We start from the raw sequence: 15635 nt of genomic DNA, 5'->3' as shown, positions 1-15635 counted from the left end.
AACAGAATCTGCAACAACAACAGCTGCAACATCAGCAGCAGCAAATACAGCAGCAGCAATTGCAGCAGCAGCACTTACAGCGATTACACCAACAACATCAGCAACAGCAAATGCAGAATCAGGCAACGCAACACTTAACTCAGACATCTCAAGCACTACAGCATCAAGTTGCAGCCCAGCAGCCGCAACACCACCAGCAGCAACAGCAACCACTGCAACAGCAGCCGCTTTTTGGCCATGATCCAGCAGCGGAGAGTTAGTAATTATTGCCTTCTGATCCTGGAAAAAAGTGGCTAGTGACACGACATAATGTGGGTTAGAATATCAAAAAATAATGCTGTGTTTACAGGATGGGATTGTAAGACTTAGAAATGCCCTTCATGGCTCAGGACCCGTTTTACTAATTTTTAGGCAAAGGGATTTAAATTATAACTAAGGATAATCCAGAAATCTGAAAAGCCTGAGAGCACTGAGAACTTTTTTTTTCAAATATATTCTTTATGCCACTAGCATATAAATTGTGCTATAAGAACAGTGTTAGTCTGTGCGCACCATATGTTTTTAAACTTTTTTTTCCTTTGGGAGAGGGGAAAGGGGAAGCTTTCAAATAAGAATAACAACTGGAAAGACAGCTTAAATTTTGGAAATACTAGTCAATTAATGAGGATTCAGTATGGGATAGAAAGTTGCCGTACCTTGCTTTGAATTCTGCCCATGCTAGTAGAACTGAAAACTTTTTGATTGCTTTGACTCTTCATAGCTGATCTATATAAGAGTGAGTTATTGTCTTATGTTTTCCTTTTGGTGCTCCTTCCTTCTACCCCTTTAGCCCCCTTTCCTCCAGGACAAAAAACACCCAGAACAAAAAGCCTTGGCTGAACTGTGCCTCTAGATGTGGCTGTCAGCTTTGAAATTTTGGATCCTACTTTTTCCAAGAAAGATGTACTTCAGAATTGAATGAAGTTTATAACCTGGTAATAGGACAGATTAGTGTAGCAAATAAGTTCTGAGATGAACTCTTCAGACTTGTAAGTATTTAATTTCTTGTTCTTTTATGTGCCAAACTATTCCAGTTCCAGAAGAGTATTTTCTGCTGGGCTGTGTCTTTGCAATTGCTGATTACCCAGAACAGATGTCTGACAAACAGCTCTTAGCGACCTGGAAACGGGTAAGATTCTGCTGTATTTTTAAAAAACTATAACATAATGTCAGAGTAACTAAATCCTAAAAGGAATGATTGGAAGTCTTTTGGCACTGTTCGCTTTTCTTCAGGCATCCTTTTGTGTAATCTTTGTGCTACAACCTAAAAACCATTATTCAACTGCAGCTGACCAGAAAAAGTAAAAAAAAAAAAAAAGCTTTAAATGTGCTGCCTGGTTGAATTAGGTCTTTAGTGAGAACATTGGCTAAATGAGTTACAGCCTTAACTATTGCCCGACTTTTTATGCTATTAATCAGACAGCTGTAGTGCAGCAAATGTAATATTGTTTTGCTCTCTATCTTTAACTCGATTGTATAAAAAGACACTTTTTTGCATTTAATTTTGGCATTTAGTAGCCTGTGAGGTATCCACCTGAGTGAATAAGATGGAGGAATGGAGTGTTTCTATTTTTTGCCAACTTCTATTTTTCAGAAAAATCTGATTGTATCCTTTCCTAAATGAGAGGACTTTGATGTTCTTCAGAAACTTCTGATGGATTTTATAGTTGAATTTTACCTACAATTTTGCATAATCAAGTAAGCTGTTGACATTTTTAACAGCACTTGTGTTTATTGCTGAGATAGAATTGAGTAGTTCATGAAAAATTGTTTCATTGTTATACTGCAAAAATAAAAAATGTGAGAAGGGTTATTTTTGTTTATATATCTTTTTTTTTTTTTAATTGAATCTAAAAAAATAGACTTTTTGTAGCTCAGTGAAAAGGTGCATATTTAACTTTATTTTCTCCATTTTCTTCAAAAATGTTTTTAAGCTAGATAACAAAACTTTTTTGGGGGGTAACTCTTCAGTGAAATTGTGCTAATGGTGGCAGTGTCCTAAAGCATAGACTTTAATTTCAAACTGGTTTTTTGTTTCTTAGGGTAATTTTAAAATTGTTACATATATTAGAAGTTTGGGGTTTGTTCTCTTACCAGATCATTCAAGCACACGGTGGGACAGTGGACCCTACCCTTACAAGCAGGTGTACACATCTTCTTTGTGAAAGCCAAGTCAGTAATATGTATGCTCAGGTAAGCAAACCAGTAACGTGCATTCCGGCATGCTTTCATTTTAGTAGTGGCAAGGTAGGGCTTTTCAGTATGTACTTCATGCTTAGACTGTGAGTATAAAACTGAAGTTTGCATGATGTGGTTTTTTTATGATTTGTGGTTTATGGTATAACAAACTTTCATAATGCAGGTAGTAGGTTTATTCCAGAGAACACTGAGGAAGATCCTGTGAGACAAAGGATCCCATAAAAGTAGAGAAAAACAAACAATTAAAATCAAAGCTTTGTATTGTAAAAAGTTTAAAATAAAATGAAGATGTATTTTGATTTTTAAAAGCTGTTCATGCATGTATTCATAGGCTTTAAGAGAAAGGAAGAGATGTATTACAGCACATTGGCTGAACTCAATCTTGAAGAAGAAGAAAATGGTACCACCTCATCGAGCCCTTCATTTTCCAGTGGCATTTCCACCAGGAGGAAAGCCATGCTCTCAACATGTAAGAAGAAAAAGCTTACTTCTAACAAATCCTTGGCTCATTACCTGAGCAGTATTAAAATGTAGCTAGAAAGTGCTTACTCAAGGCAAAATGCACATTTCTTTTGTCTTGGAAGAAAAGCTTCTGTTAATCTTAAGGTCCTGTTGTTGATGTGGTGCATACTACTGGATGTTTCCGTGTGCTCTGCAAGTCTTACTGAGTTCTGAGTGGTGAGGAGTAACGCCTGTGTTTGTGAATTATTCTCTTAGAAACTGAAGTGCAAAGATTACATGAGTTCTACATATCAAGGTGACAGGAATCCAAGCTGTGTGGTTTTTTACTAACAGCACGTCTAACAGTATATGCTTCCTTTACCATAATGCCATACTTTGAGGGGATTTTTGAGGGTTTTTCTTTTTTCTGGGTAAATACTTAGCAAATACCAGTAAAGGAAGCCTGTGCTGTTAATCAGAGGATAGGAGGTCACAGTCCCAGTAGCCTGTACAACGAGGAGCACTGGGGAAGTTGAATTCTGTGGGGTTAAAATGTGAACTTGCAGTTGAATCGGATGCATCTTGAAATACACCGTGCAACATAAAACAAGATGCCAAAGTATGTCTTGGCATTGGATTTCTTTGTGCTGGATGTAGACAAACAGGATGACGGCCTTGCTACTAGCCTGTCCTAAAAGGCATAAAAAGAAATACAGGTTTGGGAAAGTGAGAATGTGACACTATACATGTGAACACAGTGGTTTGTAGGAAATGTATTATGTAATGTAATAAATGTAGTTTATTATTGACAATAAAATTGCTGATGCTTTTTCCTAAATAAAAGGAGAGAATGGCAAAAATGAAAACTTGACAAGACTATGGATAAGAACAGGAGAGGTGGAATTACAGTTCACCACCCATAATCAGCTGGCACAGTTTATTTGCCTTCGTGGTAGGGTAGAACAGAGCATTCAGGAGATTTTTAAAAGAAGAGTAGGGCAAGTAAGTATAAGCATTTCTTTGCCTCCCTGGATGTAAAGAGCAGCAGAAGAAAGAGGTGGATGTGTGAGAAGAAAACTAGCTGTGAGCTCTTTCATAGTAAAACTGTAGTCTTTGTAAGTGAGAAAAAGCTGACCAACAGAATGAAAACGATGCTTCCTCAGTCAGAACTAGTGCTGGAAACCTGAAAAGTTTATATATTAAAAAAATCACCTTTAAATTGTACAAGCCATGTTTTAATTAAGTGCTTGTATGTCATAGTTATGATACTGTGTATTTCATTGTAATTTAAAAAAGTTAGTAACAGAAAAGTATTTTCAACAGGAGGGTTTTGTAAGCACCATCTACGTTCAGTTATTTGTAACTGTCTGGTTCTATCCGTAGATAATCTCTGTGACGGGATTTGTTGATAGTGACAGAGATGACCTCAAACTAATGGCCTACCTAGCAGGTGCCAAATACACAGGCTATCTGTGTCGCAGCAATACAGTTCTCATCTGTAAAGAGTAAGTGGTTTATCTCTGCACGTTCTCAGTTCTCTCATGTTCTCGGTTGCCTGTTGCCAGTTTGTGCTTTTCTTAGCATGAGGTGCTAATTACATCTCATTATAAGAATGTTAATTTTAATCAATTTTGCGATTTGATAGCTGTAAACTTAGTGATGATGTTTTTTAAAAGAAATTACTGCATACTGTTACATGTTAAACTTGGCCTTCCGAAGACAGGCAAAAGAAAAGCAATTCCTAATTTCACTGTTTTACAATATTTTATAAGTGATGCTGACTGTTACATCATCTCTGAGTAATTTTTTTTTTTTTATAATTGTTTGAAAGCATTGGGGGAGTTAAATCCTGATCTAACTTGATTGCATTTGGGGCAGAAATACTCCCCTAATTGACTTGTTCTAGCATGTAAAGCAAAAGTACTTTTTCAGAGTAGCTACTTTGTCACAGTTAAAATAGATAATAGGCTAACACAGAAATACTGGCATTTTAGGTGTATTAGAAATTGCTATTTTACATCTTTTACTGAAATACAATTTTTTTTTTTTTTTTCATCTCTGAACATTAAGGCCCAGTGGTTTGAAGTATGAGAAAGCTAAGGAGTGGAGAATACCCTGTGTGAACGCGCAGTGGCTCTGTGACATCCTGCTAGGAAATTTTGAAGCTTTACGGCAGATACAGCACAGTCGCTATACAGTATTTAGTCTTCAAGATCCACTTTCTCCTAGTCAACATCTAGTTCTAAACCTTCTGGGTAAGAGTTTCAGTCCCAAATTCCTGTGTTCTGTAGCATTTGTACATGTACCTGCTTAATCAATAGAAGCATGTATCTTCTGTTATAAATAACTTTGCAATGGTTTCATTTTTGGTTTGTTCTTCATTTCCTAGATGCTTGGAGGGTCCCATTAAAGGTATCACCAGAACTTGTAATGGTATGTTGAATGGTGTATATATAAAGCTGTTTTTATAAGATTACTCTTCAGTGTTTTTCGTGTGTGAGCACATGCGTATATGGTGTGAGCAACATGCCAGAGGGACTTACACAGACCTGTACTGAATGTCCTGGCTGTACTTTCTGCTAGTCTTGTCTCTATTTTATTTTGAGAAATAATCCTTTGCAAGACTAAGAACCTGCACTGTGATACACAAAATCAAGTTATTTTTGAGACATCTTGGGCTAGTGCTTCACTCTTCAGTTTTTACATCAGACCTTTAGAAAGAACTTAGTATTTTTTTGAGTCAGTACCTAACACTATCTGAAAATCAGGCCACGTATGGGTTTTTAAGGCAGAGCACCAAAAATCAGTAAGGATTTTGTTAGACTATTGACTGAACTTTGAATGGGATAATGTAAATTAAGGGTGAAACTACTTTATTCTAAGAACTAAAACCATGGACATATATACCATATATGCTACAATTTAAAAATATATCTTGCTTTAAACAGTGTAGGTGGTAGCTCTGGAAATAACATCAGTGTAAATGAACATCAAGGATACAAAGAATGTACATTAAAAAAAATACAAAATATTTAGGTTTTGTCATGTAGAGTATTCTGCAAAACATGCAAAACTTGAGACAGGTCTAAGAGCTGAGGTGGAAACTGCAATTTACCTTGTGAACTGTTCCCTTGTTCTGAATATGTAGAAAACTATTTCAGTTTTTGTATTGTAAATTCTCTTCCCATTTCAGATTTATACTTGATAACTCTTTTCACAGTGTCTGTCTTAACGTAGGTAAATCCCAGTTTGGGCTAGTGAGCTTTCACTTCATTTGTACAACAGATAACTGTTAGATAGCATTTTACACTGCACAAAAGTGCTTTGCCATAAGTGTTGTGTTCTGGATCACTTCTTATCTCAGTTTTTTTGTACACTCTTCAGAAAAGAGGAGCTTAGTAACTGTCATAACTTAATTTGTACTACAGAAATGGCCACTACTATATCCCTGGCCATAAGTTTGAAATGTTCTACTTAGAGACCCCTGCGGAATTGTTTTGTGGGCCTGTAGGAAAGAAACTAATTTTTAGGAAATTAACTGCCTTTAAAAATTTGCATACTTCAGATTTTCCTGAAGAAGGATGCATTCTACTAGTGGCAAAATAAAAAATCCTTGGAGAGATTCAGTATGCACTATTAGTATTTAAAATAGCTTTTAACTATCTCAGTTTTGGGTTTGTTACCACCACCCGTTGTATACACGTTGCAGTTGAGCTTGTCTTAAAATTGGTCATGTGCCGCCTTTTGTGTGATTCAGTCAGGCCAGGTTTTGTCTTATGCAGCAAATGGAGAGAACTTAGGGGTCAGAAAGCCTAATTTAGTACCTCCCTCTTGGTATTTAATATATGGGGGCACTTCTCGTCCGTGTGAAGTGAGAATCTTGTAACCTAGATCGAAAGGGACTTCTGGAGGGAATCTTGTCCAGTTCCCCTTGAGATGCCCATATATGATCTGGTAATAGAAAATGTTGGGCACGTGGAAGTGTCAGACAAAGTACTTCACTGCCTTCACAGTAGGCATTTATGTTTGTCTTGAGATTTCAAGTATGGGGTCCTCTTTTGAGGACAGCTGTCAGACAGCGTTGATGCCATCTACCTTTTGCATTTTCATAGTTGAAATGCCTATCAAAAAGCAACTGCATGAGCTTTTCTTTCCAGCTGCTCTTACTAGTGATTGTCTGGTATAAAAACGCATGCTCCTGAGAGCAGGGAACAAACCCCTGTGGCCTGTTCCTCCCAAAGCCTCACAGCAAGGCTGGACTAATGCTGCCTGTCTTTCTGGTCACGTGACTCTAGCATTTCTCATTGTATTTCGGGTGTATATTTAAATGTTAAAAAGGGATAGATGTCACAGGCTCCTGCAAGTGAGAGCTGTGGTTTCAAGTTACTCGGGCCAGGGAGAGACTAAAAGTTACATTTACCTGCTCCTGGGCAAATGCTCTAGTGGATGATTTAGTACTGGGGAGGCAAGAGTGCCTATCTAGTGCGTACTGGAGTATCCACTGGAGCTTCTGCTTATGTAGCCAGGGAACTTGAGTGTTTAAAACACAGGTGCCAGTCTTCTGTTGATATTTAAGCACCTGGAAGAATATTGTAGTCTTCATGTATTTAACAAATGGACATGTTTTTCAGTCTCTTTGTCATTTAATTATTTGGGATTTCCATTGATGATTATCAACTTTATTTAAAGGAAAAAAAGCCCCGCAATATTTTATTTGGTGTTCACATAAATGATTACATCACTTTATGGAAAAACTTTGGTCAGTGCTCAACTTTGCTCAAGTCAGTTGTGTAAACAATAGGTATGCCAGTATGCATTCAGTAGCATGTCTTTTTCATTTGTGTTTAATGTTCTTTAATACAGTCTCAGAATATCTGTGTATAGTTTTCATCTTTCAGAACAGAAGTTGGTTTCCCTGCTCAGTTGAGTTATAAACATGTAGATGATCTAATTTCAGGGTGTGAGGTTGCCTTTGAAACCAAAGCAAAATGAATCCAGTCTTCAGCCATCTTCCAAAAGAGCAAGGTAAGAATAGCGAGCAATCGGTGCCGGTAGTCCTTAATTCACTTTTCTACAGAAAAAGTTCCATCCTGTGCCCTGTGAATTGAAATAGCTAGCAATGTTTTTTGCCTATCACCAGCTACTCAGCTGTTAGGAAAAAAATAACTATAGTGTGAGGTAGTAGGAGAATTGGGAGAGAACAGAAACAGAAGAATATGTCCAATTCTCAGCACAGAAATTTTTTCTTCAGAAGAAGATTGATCCTGCCTGATTCTCATTCATCTGAGTACTTCCATTGGTAAAAGTTGCAAGAGTGTGCTGGTCTAGTTTTAAAATAATAATAATACAACTTTGCGCCCGAACTTTACACTCTGCTGTATTTCATGTATTTTGTAGGATTGAAGACCTACCACCACCTACTAAAAAGCTCACCCCAGAATTGACGCCGATGGTGCTCTTCACAGGATTTGAACCTATGCAAGTTCAGCAGTACATTAAGGTGACTTTCATGCTTATCTCTTGTGAACTACATTGAAATGTCTGGTAACTTTATTCTTGATGTTGAATTTTTGCCATCTAAGACTTGATTACCATACATCTAGTGGATAAAAAACTCATTGGGGCTGAGGTTAGTGTGTAGATTTATGTGAAACAAGTTTTATTTGGTAACTGTTCTGCTTTAGTTAACTACTTCATACATCTGTGCTACTTGTTTTTTCTTTCCATATGATAGCTTTAAAAAGCAAGAAGGCCCTTTCCACGTTTGTTTTTAAGTCAGCAAACTTCATGACCAGTTTTTGGTGAGAAAAGTATTGATGGTTGTACTGGATAGGACCCAAGATTCTTCTAGTGTAGTTGCTATCTGTAATGCAAAACGCTTCAAAGGAAGCTGATGACAAAGCTTACGGCAGGTGTGAGATAAGAAGTTCCCATGGAGATTTTGTTCTGTTCCCTAATAAAGCTGTACCAAAACTTAACTCTAGATAATTGATAACATTCTTTTAATGGTATCCAGTCATTCCCTGAACCTTAATAATTACTAAATATGTGTTCCGAAAGAACTTTTCATTTATGTTATTTTTCACATGTTGGCTGAGGTTTGAGGCACAGGGGTTTTTTTAACTGCTGAACTCAGCAGTGCATGAAAGATACTGCCACTGCTGCCAGCTCCAGGTAGTCAAAAGTAAATGAGGCCTAGTTTGAGTCTGCTACATTTCTTAGAAATATGCGTCTCTTTGGTGTACTCAAAAATGTCTAATATCTTCTTTCTTATACCTAAACTTGTTCTTAAAGTAGTTGGACTTTGGAGTTTTTTTTCTCTTGCAGTGTTTGCATTTGAAGCTTGATATTAAATATTTTGGAACATAAAATATTTTTTAGTATATCCCATAAAGATCCATTGTTAGCTCCTCACTTTCTGTCATGTTGGTACCATGTTAATTATACAGGGAATCTTGTTTTGGTAACAACTATGGCTCACAAATACAAAAAAGGAACTTTGGCCTGAAGGCTTGTGAAGTTGAATCTAAATCAGGCAGCAATGATACCATCAAGACCTTTCAGAATTTGGATACCTAGCCAAGGCTGGATACTTCCTGTATCCTTGAGACTGAGGGGTAGTCTTTTTTTCCTCTATGCCCAAAGGCTTCCTTGAACATCAGAATGGCAATCTTGCAAGATCTGCACTCATAAGTATACAGTGTTTGAGGTGGACATGTTTTAACTACAAAAACAACAGCCTTTGCCTTTCATAGGTGTACAAGTGTACTGTCACAGTGTGTTTATACATACCCTGAAGGAAGTAAATCCTAGAGAGGTTCAGTGTCAATGAATAATACTTTTGTGTATCATCTCTATGCAAACCATCAAAGCAAGCCCAGCACAGTAAAGAAAAGTTTAAAACATTGTCCCTGTCTATCCTACTTGTTCCTTGTTACCGGAGCAGTAGAGTACAGAGGGATGCAAGAGATCTTTTAGGGTTCCTAATACACCCAGTAGGTCTTCCTGCATTCATCATTCCTGATGACTGATGTAATAAAATCACCCTAGTATGTTCAAAATTTATACTTAAACATTTTGGCGAGTTTTTTATTTGTCTGTACAAAATGCTCATGAAAGAAAATCAGAAATCCATGGTGCATGGATACTAAAGTTGTCCAAATATTTTTTCATCCCTTAAATTTTTATGGGAGGAAGCACTCTTTATTTGTTACTAACACCTATAGTAATTTGATATGCCTCACCAGTTGATGAGTTGTATTACTAATCCCTTCAGATAATGTTTTGTATCTTAACTGACAGGATACTAACCATGATGAGTTAGTTCAGGCGTGGTAGTTTAAACCAAGGGAAAAAAGGATAGTTGCTCAGTATCATGAAAAATACATGTGGAACTAGTGCATTTGAAGAATACATGTTTTTCATGAGGTGCTTTTCTCTTTGAAGAAAAGACTAGCAAAATTGTTTACTGTAGCTACAGTGTATATTATACCTTCCGTAGAAAAGAGCAAAATTATTAAATTTTCTGCTTACTTAAATTTAATAGCATGTTTCACTTAAAAAAAAGATTTAATTTGTATCTTACACTTATTTCCTTACTTAAAAAACCCACATCCCAAAAGCAAAAAACTGCAGAAGCAGAATGTAGCTTTCAGTCTTGCCAGATGAAATTTATGTCCGGAAATATCTGGATTTTCAATGGCTGTAAATTCTGTCAAAATGAATCAGATTCAGGAATGACTGTAATACAGAAATCTCCCATGCCTACTGTTTCACTAGGAGCTTAGTTTTATTTGATAGTGATGCTACGATGATTCATTTTTTTTCTCCCATTTTTAAAGGACTATTCCATTCTGATTTGTGTTTTCTACAACTTTCAGAAACTGTATATCCTTGGAGGTGAAGTAGCAGAATCTGCCCAGAAGTGCACCCATCTCATTGCCAGTAAAGTGACCCGAACTGTCAAGTTCCTGACAGCAATTTCTGTAGTCAAGCACATAGTAACTCCAGAGTGGTTGGAAGAGTGTTTCAAATGTCAGAAGTTTGTTGGTAAGTTAAACTAGTATCAACTTCTGTAGTAAACATAAGGTTTGTTGATTAAAGTATGTGAAGATGACATGCATATTTAAATACGCTTCATTGTTTTGACTTCTTACTTCATGTCTCGTGCCAGTTTTCTAAAGAGTTCAGTTTTGAAAGTAGAGGTTTTAAGTCTACAGCAAATCTGACTAGCATAGTTCATAATTCATGTTATGTTTAAACAATTATACTAGCAGCTAGTTTGTATTTCACTTGAGGTAGAAGGTTGTGTTGGTATCATTAAATAAGCTGTCATAAGAAGAAATGTTACTATTTTTTTAAGTTCTCTTTCAACAGGACATTTTGTTTCATCTAGTTTTCATCTGATTTAATACAGTTTCTTTGCATTAAATGAAGTAAAAAAAAAAAGTTTTGCTCTAGGGTGATTAAATGGTTGGATGTTGTTAAGCGTTGTATTTCCTTCTCATATAGACAGTTGCAGGTTTTTACTTGTTGTTACATTACCTTTTAAGCTCCAAATGATTTTGGTTTCAATAATTTTTCTAAAATATAAGTTGTAAAGCACTAAGGTGCTGTTGGAAATACATACAAAAATGCATTTAAATAATTAAAGTTAATTAGTTTAGTACCATAACTATGTTGGAAGATACCAACCTTGTATTTACACTGCTTTTCTGTGGACAGCTGAAAATGACAAAATAGATGGTTTTGGTCTCTTTGACAAGGATGTTGGATTTGAAGAAAATCTTCTTAAAGGCTGTTTATTTGTTTTATGATTGTTTTGTACTTTTTATGTAACTTGTTTGTAAGGAGCAAATATATGGCATTGCTGTATAACCATCACAAAGACTTAAATCTATACATAAGTAACCAATAAACCAGCAAATATTTTTCTAAATCTGGAGGGTGCAACTTGCTTGGTTCAGCATCAGTGAACTGAGAAATCGATCCATTTGAAAGCTATTAGAAGGTAAAGAAGACTTGGGGATTTAGATTCGGACAACTGTTTTGATATAGGACTTGAAGTACTTTACATTTTCTGATCAGATTAGATCCTGGGTTATGTGGATGTTTTTGTCTTATGTGTGTTCCGTTATCGGTCTGTCTTTTTCAGATGAGCAGAACTTTGTGCTCAGAGATGCTGAAGCTGAGGTGCTGTTCTGCTTCAGTTTAGAGGAGTCTCTAAAGAGAGCACAAGTGGCTCCGCTGTTCAAGGTATGGAGTTTAAAAGGGAATTTAAATACTTGGAGCTTTTCAACCTAATTTTTTCAGCATTGGGATCACAGCTTTTGTAGCCGAGGGCAATAAAACAGACTAGCATATAACATGAAGCATTTATTATAAATTTTATTTTTTACTTTATGCCTGCTTCCTGCCTAAGCGTTGCTGGAATGGATCTAAGCCCTCTGAGAGACTGGATCCCGCAGATGTGAACAAAACATGCTCAGTATATACTCCGTACACTTAACAGTATTTGTTTCCTTATAACATTCAGAATGTTGCTCTGTTATTTGAAAAATGCCACTTACGGAAGGGACTTTTTTTTTTTAACACCAGCCTGGTAGTCAAAGCACTTGCCCATAAAAATGAGAGTCTGAGAGCGAGTTTGCACTTCGGCCTCAGTAGGTTCTAGTCTGATTCGCCTTGAAGGACTGCACTTACCACCCGGCTGGTTGTGAGGATGGTGCAAGTTGGTTTTCATGCTTCCGGTTAAAATTATGTTACAGTGCAGAGAGGATCTGAAGATCCAAGTCGCTAGAGATTCTTCAGCCTAACTGAATTTGACACCCTTTATTGAGGGAAACCACCTAAAAAGGGTATTTTTACAGCCTGTAATGCATAAGAATCTATGTCTTTATTAAGTCTAAATGCTACATTTCACTGAGTTTTGAGGTCTAAATAGCAAGGGTTTTTTTATTCCTAACTGATAACCAGAGATAATCTACTTTGTGATCTGATCACCTGCATCAGTCTCAGTCAAGCAGTAGGATCATTTTTGTCAGGAAATAATAAATTGGCTATTAATTAAAAGCTGAAAGTTCTTTTGCAACACTTGAGACGTCCCTGTGCTTGAAGAAACAAGGAACATTGTTGTTCTTATATGCCTTACCAAGCTGCAGTTACTTTTTTTTTCCGAATCATAGTTTAACCAGTGGTCATTTGAAGGCTTCCTGGTTGTTATTTTACAGGTGTTGAAATAGGCAGAACTAAGCTGTTCAGATTTATCAAAATTGTGGGTTTGCCTCTCCAGGGAAAACTTCAGTGGTAATTAAAGACAACTCATCAGCTAATGAATTTGTTACCATAAGCTGTGATATCTAACACCAGCGTACAAAGCCTGCCCCATGATTGTGTAAGAGTCACACGAAATAAAACTTAGTGCATTGCAGAAATCAGTTAAAAAACTAGTATTTTTTCTTATTCTTTCTTTTCTCTTTTTAGGGGAAATACTTTTACATTACACCTGGAATTTGTCCCAGTCTTTCCACCATGAAAGCTATCGTGGAATGTGCAGGAGGAAAAGTATTATCTAAACAGCCTTCTTTTCGAAAACTCATGGAGCATAAGCAGAATAAAGTGTGTAGAGTGTTGCTTTCTAAAATTTACTGGTAATGTTTTACTGTGTTCCTCTGAGCTTACGATTAGTTTCTTTTGTTTAGAGTTTGCCGGAGATAATCCTGATTTCCTGTGAAAATGACCTTCATTTATGTCGAGAATATTTTGCAAGAGGCATAGGTATGTATAAGCCATCGATGTAATTTGAACAGTATAGCTGTTATTTTGACTTTTTTTTAATTATTATTTTACAAGTACAGACCTCTTGTGAAGCTTTCAGGTAGTAATAGAGAGAGAATACATGGTCTATCCTGCAAACCATGGGGAAATCTGAGCCAGCTGTTTGCTAGGTATTTCTAGTAGAGGTATTTTATAGCCAGGTCACCGTCAATCTCTGGAAGGGTGGGCTTGAACTGGGGGCTTCAGTCCTGCATGAGGCAAGATTACTGTCTCAGTATTCATCAAGCTAGTTAAAGATTTGGGGGTTTTCACTTTAGCTATTTTTACTTCAGTGTAGAACCCCAAGACACGCTGTATGTATTAACAAAGACGTGCACAGGGAAGTCTAGTATTTGTGGTGTGAAGTGTGTGATGGGTAACAGTAGGGCTCTGGTAGTGGGGCAATGCTCCCGTACGCCTTTGTGTGAAGCGCAGAAAGGTACAGAGTTGGCCCCTCCTGAGGCACGCGCAGAATGAGGAAGAATGTCCTTGTAGGGTGTAAACTGTATGCATGTTTTTGGTATTTTCAGATGTCCACAATGCTGAGTTTGTCCTGACTGGGGTACTTACTCAAACACTGGATTATGAATCATATCCTTTTTGTGTAAAGGCTGTCTGCTGCTTTGGGAAGTAATGGTTTACTACAAATTTTTCTTAATTAGGAACTAATTACTTGTAATTTTTTAGGATTTGTGATGTTTACTTGATAGGAGGGTAGTTTAACTCCCAGAAACCTAGCTTAAATTCAAAGTGGTATTACTTTTTGATAGGAGATACTGCAGTGGAGGTGGGAGGCAGGGCTGTCAGAAAGTAACAGTAGAAGGATACTAAGCAACAGGAAAAAAAACTTGTCACTAAGGAAAATATTTGTTGTGGGTTACTTGCAGATGAGGAAAATAGCTTATAAACCCTGTTTGATAAATGCAGTGGAGGGTCCAGTAAGGGTTCTATGCCTTTGTGCATGTTTTTTATGTAAGTTCTCTTTTGCAGTCATTTCTTAAAGGTTGTTCTTTCTTAACAAACTTACATATAAATTTACTTGATGGATAGTAAAATGCCTTACTGCTTCGGAATCCTTGGAGCATTAAATCTAGCTGTTCAGCCATTGTACAAAGCAACTAAAACTTCCTGTGGATGCTGTTTCCAGCTGTTTTCCTAGGGATGATGAGCAGTTTAAAGCAGGAAAGCAAAAATAAACTGCATCTTTTTTAGGATGTGTAATTTTATTATGCTGAAACATAATTTACTATGTTTTGTATTATACTACCATTTTAAAAGAGCCCACTTTAGCTATCATGATTAGCCCGTTTTTAAACATTTTAACGTAAATGATGGTACTTCAGCCAAAAGTGTAATTTGGATGTAAAAATAAAAGGGCTTGCTATCTATTAAATTATGGATGTTGAAGATGAAAATGTTTTGTACTTTATTTTTATTTCTTATACTCTATTTTCTTTTATATTGATACTTTGCCCACATTTTAAATAAATGTACTTTTAAATGTTTTACTCTATATTTTAGTGGTGGTTCATTTTTTTGAATACTGTGCAACAATGGCACTCTGGTAAGAGTAAATTACTCAAATCTTTTTCCAAGCAATGTAAAATTATTTTAAGCTTATTTTACCAGGTATGTTTTAATATATGAAATTCCAGTGCTTTAAAGGGAAATTGTTGTAAATGTATATATGTGTTTTTACTGCAACAAAGAAACAGCTTGAAGGAAGGAGAAACTATAAACCCGCATATTACGCTGTTGTGATAACTTTTGTTTGTATAGTGAGTTTTACTAAATAAATATTAAAAACCAGTCTCCCAAACGTATATTTGGTTGTATTTCCGAATGCACACACAGTTCTAATAATCTGACTTTACCGTTTTTGTCAGTTTAGGTTCTAGTAGATGAAAAAGTCATCCTAAAAGCATTTATTCTTTGGTCAGCAAGCCATGAAACTCTGGTTGGGGATTGCAGATGTTCACTTACCTGTACAGCATCAAGTGTATTATAGCACCTTGTGAACCATTCACAGAACGATTCAAAATACAAGATAAAAAAATACTTCAAACGATAGCTCATCATGCTATTTTTTTCAAACATTTTGTATTTTCATGCAGAACCGTTTTACAGAGAAGTTTTTACAA

The 15635-nt window shown here is 36.4% G+C and overlaps 1 protein-coding gene across 1 annotated transcript in view; it reads left to right on the top strand.

Annotated features, from left to right (window-relative positions):
* Positions 1 to 15387, top strand: part of PAXIP1 (PAX interacting protein 1) — a 58872-nt gene extending 43485 nt beyond the window's left edge. Inside the window, exons 8-22 of the mRNA XM_035899645.1 lie at positions 32 to 255; positions 1074 to 1168; positions 2137 to 2232; positions 2570 to 2707; positions 4063 to 4184; positions 4750 to 4934; positions 5069 to 5112; positions 7637 to 7704; positions 8077 to 8179; positions 10560 to 10728; positions 11834 to 11934; positions 13162 to 13296; positions 13380 to 13455; positions 14025 to 14085; positions 14522 to 15387. Of these exons, the coding sequence (XP_035755538.1) occupies positions 32 to 255; positions 1074 to 1168; positions 2137 to 2232; positions 2570 to 2707; positions 4063 to 4184; positions 4750 to 4934; positions 5069 to 5112; positions 7637 to 7704; positions 8077 to 8179; positions 10560 to 10728; positions 11834 to 11934; positions 13162 to 13296; positions 13380 to 13455; positions 14025 to 14085; positions 14522 to 14537 (1633 nt within the window). The 3' untranslated portion in view covers positions 14538 to 15387. The remainder of the gene's footprint in view (positions 1 to 31; positions 256 to 1073; positions 1169 to 2136; positions 2233 to 2569; positions 2708 to 4062; positions 4185 to 4749; positions 4935 to 5068; positions 5113 to 7636; positions 7705 to 8076; positions 8180 to 10559; positions 10729 to 11833; positions 11935 to 13161; positions 13297 to 13379; positions 13456 to 14024; positions 14086 to 14521) is intronic.
* Positions 15388 to 15635: the final 248 nt, after the last annotated feature.

Source organism: Egretta garzetta, unplaced genomic scaffold (assembly GCF_000687185.1).
Source record: "Egretta garzetta isolate BGI_Z169 unplaced genomic scaffold, ASM68718v1 scaffold117, whole genome shotgun sequence".
Taxonomy (NCBI): Eukaryota; Metazoa; Chordata; class Aves; order Pelecaniformes; family Ardeidae; genus Egretta; species Egretta garzetta.
Note: the sequence above shows the minus strand (reverse complement) of the source record. Positions and strands in the feature narration are given on the sequence as shown.